Source organism: Garra rufa, chromosome 7 (genome assembly GCF_049309525.1).
Source record: "Garra rufa chromosome 7, GarRuf1.0, whole genome shotgun sequence".
NCBI classification, from domain to species: Eukaryota; Metazoa; Chordata; class Actinopteri; order Cypriniformes; family Cyprinidae; genus Garra; species Garra rufa.
In genome coordinates this window covers 19,000,031-19,007,647 of record NC_133367.1, presented here as the reverse complement: position 1 = coordinate 19,007,647, position 7,617 = coordinate 19,000,031, and the positions used below count along the sequence as shown (strand labels likewise).

General features: G+C 41.9%; 1 protein-coding gene across 2 annotated transcripts in view; it reads right to left on the bottom strand.

Annotated features, from left to right (window-relative positions):
* Positions 1 to 3,287: 3,287 nt before the first annotated feature.
* rad54l2 (RAD54 like 2) overlaps positions 3,288 to 7,617 on the bottom strand; it is a 28,400-nt gene continuing 24,070 nt past the window's right edge. For both annotated transcript variants that reach the window (XM_073844091.1, XM_073844092.1), the window contains exon 22: positions 3,288 to 5,739. In XM_073844091.1, the coding sequence (XP_073700192.1) occupies positions 4,799 to 5,739 (941 nt within the window). In that variant the 3' untranslated portion in view covers positions 3,288 to 4,798. The remainder of the gene's footprint in view (positions 5,740 to 7,617) is intronic.

The following is a 7,617-nucleotide window of genomic DNA, read 5'->3' as shown; positions in this document are numbered from 1 at the left end:
TGAATTTCATGTTTTTGTTGAAATAACTTCATCTTAATTTTTTTCTTGGCAGTTTTGTACATTAGGGTTGTATGTTACATCTAATGTTGTTAAATTAATGTTTTTTGCATTATTTCAGTTTTATGTGTGTTACCATGATGGTGTTTAGTGTTTGTGTGAATGACACTGTGCACCTTCTATATATGTTATTATTTTAAACCTCCGTGTGATGGACTTTGGTTCATCATGTGATGTTAATATCACCACCTGCTTTTGGTGGTTATCATTGTATTACAAAGGTACAAAACAGATTTCAGTGCTTCAAAAAGTTGGTACATTACCATTATATGAGTTACGGTTTTTAGTATGAAATTACGGTATTTACCTGTAAATTTAAGTGAAAACCTTAAAATGTAAAACATTGCTACCGTATTTTTTACGGTAAAATTCTGGCAACCACAGCTGCCAGTTTTTTACCATAAATTTTACGGATTTTTTTTTACAGTGTGGCACAAGGAGAGCTGACAGCGAATAAAGGTCCTTCTTCGCAAAATCTTTCAAATTTGTATTCGTGTCCAAAATTTGTGTGCGTTAAAAAAATAAATACGACCTCCGAAAAAAGTTGCCTGCAAAACTTTCGTCCGTCATAAAACAAATTCGGATCAGGTTAAATTTTTCGCATCCATATCAAGCTTTTTGAGAGGTGTCTTGACTATTCAGAGCTACCGTGGCGTTCTGTGCATAAAAAAAATCTGATCGGCTTCAATTTTGTGTTTTCCGCAACCTTAGCAAGCATTTTGAGAAGGTGTTTTGACAATTCTGAGCCACTGTGAAGTTCTGTGCGTGACCAATTTTAACAAAATTCTTGTCTGAACTTTTCGTACGTTAAGAAATAAATACGACCTCAGGTTGTGTCAATCACGTTTACAAAGTGTCTCTGAAACGTTCCTCCTTCAAAAAAAAGACAAAACGCGTTCAAATTTATGCGTTTTTTGCATATATAGCAAGCACTTTGAGAGGTGATTTGACATTTCTGAGTTATTGTGGCGTTCTGTTCATGATTCTCGCCAGAATTTTTCACGCGTTAAAAAATAAATGCAACCTTATGTCGTGTCACATTTACACACTGCCTCCGAAACTTTTGTCCGTCTTAAATAATTTTGTAACAGGCTCAATTTTCAGTGTTTTTCACATCTGTAGCAAGCATTTTGAGAGGTGTTTTGACTATTCTGAGCCACCCTGGCATTATGTGCATGACGAATTGTAATGAATTTTTGCACATTAAAAAATAAATATGACCTCAGGTCAGTCGCATTAATCACATTGCCTCCGAACCTTTTGTCCGTCACCAAAAAAATAACACATGCAAAGCAAGCATTTTTAAAGGTGTTTTGAAAATTCTGAGGCACCATAAAGAATATTGATGAAATACTCGTCCGAAATACGACCTCACGTTGTGTCAATCACATTAACACTGCCTCCAAAACTTTTATCGTCATAAAAAATGCATCAGCAGCAAGCATTTTTAAAGGACTTTTGACAATTCTGAGGCACCATGATGAATTTTGATTAAATACTGGTCTGAAATACGACCTCAGGTTGTGTCAATCACATTTACAAAGTGCCTCTGAAACTTTCGTCTGTCAAAAAAAAACGGAACGGCTTTAATATTCTGCGTTTTTCGCATAGCAAGCATTTTGAGAGGTGTTTTGACAATTCTGAGGCACCATGATGAATTCTGATGAAATACTCATCCAAAATACGACCCCACGCTGTGTCAATCACATTTACAAAGTGCCTCTGAAACTTTTGTCCTTCAAAAAAAAAAATGTAAGGGGTACAATTTTCTGCGTTTTTTGCATTTGTAGGAAGCATTTTGAGAGGTGACTTGACAATACTGAGCCACTGTGGCATTCTGTTCGTGATGAATTGACAAAATCTCGTCCGAATTTTTCGCATGTTAAAAAATAGATACAACCATTTACGCAATGCCTCTGAAACTTTAATCCGTCATATACAAAAAAAAAAATGACTTCAATATTCTGTGTTTGTCACATTCGTAGCAAGCATATTGAGAGGTGTTTTGACAATTCTGAGCCACCCTGACGAATTTTAACTAAATTCTTGTCTGAACTTATCGCACGTTAAAAAATAAATACAACCTCAGGTTGTTTCAGTCATGTTTACACAATGCCTCCGTATTGGTCCATCATAATTTTTTTTGGATCAGGTTCAATTTTCTGCATTTTTCGCATCTGAAGCAAGCATTTTTAGAGGTATTTTGACCATTCTAATGGTGCGTCACACGAGACGCGAATGATGGGTTAAGCGCGAGTGATTTACATGTTAAGTCAATGCAAAGACGTGGTAGACCTCCCTGCGGCGCAAATTGAAAAATCTAAATTTTGGCGAAAATTCGCGCTGCGTTAAAAATCAGGAGCTTGTTCTAGTAGTGATGGAGGCAGAAATCATCGTCGCTGTATGTGGATACTCGGAGATGTACAATACATCTAAGTACTAATATAGAAACAGGAATAGAAAGGATCTTTCTTAGAAGAAAGTGAGTGAGGAGGTTGGACAATCTGGTAAGTTGTAAAAAACACTCTACTCAATTTGAGCTATGTATATATACATACATACTGAGACTACAAGCTAGTTAAAGCCAGCAAATTGAGCTTATTCGCCGTAATTTACAACTACTTTCCCGCGGACAAGCGGCAGAAGCCCTTCCCATGACGCAAATTCGCGTCTGTTGTGAAGTGAATTTCACGCAAATGAAGCGAGTAAACTTAAAATGTTTAAGCGTCCAACTACTATTCGTGCAAGTCGGGTCTGGTGTGAACGCACCATAAGCTTGACGAATACGAAAAATGCATACGTCATTGTGCAAGGACCTTAAGAGGGAAAACAATAAAAAAAGTAACTTGTAAAGTTAGAAATTTTCTTGTAAATTAAAGTAATTCATTACTTAGTAGTTACTTGATGAAAAGTAATACGTTACTTGTAATGCATTACCCCAACAATGTATATCAGTGGTTCCCATCCACGTTCCTGGAGGCCCCCCAACACTGCACATTTTGCATCTCTCCTTTGTCTGACGCACGCATTTCAGGTCTTGGAGTCTCTACTAATGAGCTGATGATCTGAATCAGGTGTGTTTGATTAAGGAGACATGGAACACATGCAGTGTTGGGGGGCCTCCAGGAACATGTTTGGGAACCACTGCTGTATATACACCCATTTTAAGAGTCAAGCTGAATTTGCAAGACACTGCGTGATGTGTTATTCTGAATACAGGAGGAGTCAGGTTTATTTATGTTAAAACAATATTTAATAAATACAATGTCATTTGAATGTACTCCTCCCCATGCTGGGAACATGAGATGACATGTCGACACCTCCCGGGACAGCGACTGTATGTGATCACACGGGTCCCGACTGCTGTATCGCTCACAGATCGTGGTCTTGAACTCACCTATGGGGGGAAAAAAAACCCTGCGTCTCTGATAGAGGGATTTTTCTCCATCTTAAAAAAATGCGGTTGAAAACGTATAAAAATAAAAAAAGAATGAAAATGAATTACTCTTCAGCATTATAAATAAATATTTCTGGTAAATTTGTACATAGTTAAAAGAGAAAACAAAAACTAATACATAGGTATGCCGTAAGATGTTACAAAAACAAAGATTCAAATAACAACGAAAAAAGAAGAAGAAGATATAATCACATGTCAAATGCACACCATTGTGTTTATATAACAGCGTCTGCAGACTCAGGCCAAAGATCACGACATGGGTATCTGCCAATCAGAAAGCAGACGGTGGGAGGAGTCAAAATAAAGAGCTCTAATAGGCACAGAGAATGAACAGTGTTATTGGCTGAGGGATTTGTCAGTCACAGGTCAACCAGCGCGCGAACGAGTCAACATGAACACAAACGTTTAACACATCGAGATTCTTCGAAACGGCCGAACGAACACTTTGGTCATGACTGTGGCCCCAACACGGATGAAACTGAACGAGCGCGCAGATGAACCGAAGCGCAAATTTCGAGAAAACAACGGCTAGTAGGGTCGCATAACAGTCTACACATTCTTAAGATGATCCCCATGGAGAACAACGGATGATTTTGTTTGCTACGCAATTGAACGAGAACACAGATCCATTTGTCTGCTTTAAGGCTAATATCGAACTAAACGCACTAAACTTACGTCCCTCCACCAAATTTTAAAGGCTAACATGAAAATACATTCGAGTTTTTAAGGTTTTCCTTGTTATTTTTTTTTTTTTAAAGGAAAGCAAAAAGGTCTCGGCGGTGCTAACGCTAGGCATGGCTTGTGTCGCTCTACGATTCGATTGTTACGAATTCCCCCCGCTGCCCAGTCTGCGATTTTAAACGAATATGAATTCATGTAGGACCACCGTTTACAAAAGTAATAGTAGTACTTACAATTATAATAAAAAAAGGTCACATATGTTTTTTTTCCATTTATCATTCCAGGTGATGCTACAAGGTCTAGCAAACGGCTAAGTATTTCTAAAGTCATCTCTTACGAATGCAAACAGTCTGTAAAGACAATCACATTTAAGTTCGATTCGGTATTCTCTCTGAGGGAATTCGTCAGGTCCGTGTCCAGGCCCTCGCGAAGGAGATACGACTAGGGCTATTCACGTTAGCCCTGTGCTCTGGTCCCTTACGGTAAAGAAAAATATATATCGCCTTTCTTAACTCCATGCATATTCAGCATTTGGATTTATAGAATTTCAGCTCCATCCAATCGGATTCTTCCATTTGGAACAACGGAATCCAAGGCAGACAATCACTGGCCCATCACCTCTATGACATCGTCATCCGAGCTGCTCCCGCCGTTTTCCGCGAGTGAAGGGTGCGTGTCGGGCCGGTTGAACGCTGCCCCCAGTAGGCCAGAGGAAGAGAGGAAATTGGAGGCAGTGGAGGCAGGGGTTGGCGTAGAGGACAAGCCTCTAGGGTGTAGGGAACCCGGGAACAGCGGCTGGGAAAATGGTACCGGGAAGCCAGAGAGCATGCTTGCCATGCCAGGGTTCATGAGGAAGGGTGGGAGTGAGGAGGAAGTAGAGGACGATGATGAAGAGGGCACCGAGGATGAGGAAGAAGCCAGCATTCCTGCATGGGAGGATGATGTGGTGTTGGTCGAGCAGGTCGGGGAAAGAGTGCTGTTGGAAACGCCGAGTCCTAGTGGGTCAGTGGGGAACATGGCATGTAGGTCACCCAGAGCCTGACCAGCTTGCTGTAGGAGGTGCGACCTGCTTCCAAGAGAGGGGGGAGTCATGTGACCCAGTGCGCCCAGCAAGGCAGGGTTCAGCCCCATGGATGGGAACCCAAATCCTGTGCTTAAAGGAAACCCCGGGTAACTCCCGGCTGCACCGGTTGACGTTGAGGTCCGTTTGGCGCTAGGTGGTTTGGATGTCCGACTTTCCAAAAGCTTCCGTTTCAAACTTTGAACGTCCACAGACGATGCAATGTCATTGCTGAGCTGCCGGTGTTGGTCGGGGATGCGAACTGGGTTCTGCATGGGTCTGTCCGCTCCTGAGGGTTCGGAAGTTCCTGAAGATGGCAAGTTCTCTCCCAATGGAACTGGGTCCTTGTTACTCTGGAATTCTCGGAGCAGCTTGGGGCTGTCTTGGGGCGAAGGGCGAGGCGGAGCCTCGGGGGTTAAACGTTTCGGCTCTTGAGGAGATGCACGACCGTTACTGACAGAATGCAAGGGAGGACCTGATTCCTCTGTAAGAAAGAAAGAAAGAGATTGTTACTTTAGGTAAAGATCTGGGATAGTCACTGAAAGAGTTGATCTATCAACAATCAAAACTGTGGCCTTGATGAAGGTTGAGGTCAGTACACCCATGGGACAACTGTGGGAGACTATGCCACAGAGTGTGGGCACAGAACAAGTTCTGAATTAATGAGTGTGGTGGAGGTAGGGTAGGAAACAATTTCAGGTGAAGTTTTCAAAATTCTAAATCAGGGGTCACCAGATTCGGCAGAGTTTAGCTCCAACCCTAATTAAACACACCTGAACCAGTTAACCAAGGTCTTAGGCAAGTTGGAGCTAAACTCTACAGGACACCGGCCCTCCAGGATCAAGTTTGGTGACACATGTTTTTTTTTTTGCATGTATAAATGACTTAAGTAAAGCACCTTCCTTTTGACTCTACCTCTATCTGTAAGCTTTTAGTAACAGGACCGGGACAAAATATAGAAGACTTATGGGAACAGGACTAAAACATCCGTTCCACGCAGACCTCTAGATCATGGGGTCCCAAACAAGGTCCTGGAGGGCCAGTGTGTCCTGCAGAGTTTAGCTCCAACTTGCATGAACACCTGTCTGGAAGTTTTTTGTATGCTTAGTAAGAGCTTGATTAGCTGGTTCAGGTGTGTCTAATTAGGGTTGGAGCTAAACTTTGCAGGACACCGGCGCTCCAGGACCGAGTTTGGGCACCCCTGATCTAGAGGTCTGCATGGGATGGATGTTTTAGTCCTGTTCCCGTCCACATAAGACGCCCCTTCTCTAGATCAGTGGTTTTCAATCCTGGTCCTGGGGACCCACATCTCTGCACATTTTGTATGTATCCCTTATCTGACACACTCAGTTAAGCACATGGATCTCTCTCCTAACGAGCTGATGAACTGAATCAGGTGTGGTAAATAAGAGAGACACACAAACTGTGCAGAGCAGTGGGTCCCCAGGACTAGGATTGAAAGCCACTGCTCTAGATCAGTGGTTCTCAATCCTGGTCCTGGGGGACCCCTGCTCTGCACATTTTGCATGTTTCCCTTATTTAACACCTGATTGAGATCATCAGCTCATGAGGAGAGAGATCCATGAACTGAACTAATCAACTAATGATCTCAGTCAGGTGTGTTAAATAAGGGAGACATGCAAAATGTGCAGAGCAGGGGTCCCCCAGGACCAGGATTGAGAACCACTGCTCTAGATCATGTGAAACAGAGGCCCAAAAAGCAGTCTTTGAAGCAACAGAGCTTTTATCTTGCAATTTGCAATGATGAACTATGTGCAATGATGTTGCATTTCAAGTCAGAATTTTCAGACATTTCTACTTGGAATTTACTCAACTCAACTTGGTTTATCATCAGCTGCAAAGACAACAGGCACTTTTGCAAAAGAAACCTTTTTATAGTCCCTAGAATTAATGGTGGAAGTTCACAATTTTTGGCATGTTTGCACTGCAGGAACTAGGAACATATTAGGGCCTTTGCCTCAGAGGAACCTTTTCCTAGTTCATAGAACTATTGCTGGAAGTTCCCGGATTTTGGCTTGTTCATACTGCAGGAACTAGGAATGTATTGGGGGCTTTCGCACTGGAAGAACCTTTTTTTTTTTATAGTTCTTAAAACTATTGGCAGAAGTTCCTGCTTTTTGACGTGTTCGCACTACAGGAATTGGGAACGTATTAGGAGCTTACGTCTCGGATGAACCTTTTAATAGTTCCTTGAACTATTGGCGGAAGTTCCTGCTTTTTGACGTGTTCGCACTGCAGGAATTGGGAACATATTAGGGGCTTTCGCCTCGGATTAACCTTTTCATAGTTCCTTGAACTATTGGTGGAAGTTCCCGGATTTTGGCATGTTCATACTCAAGGA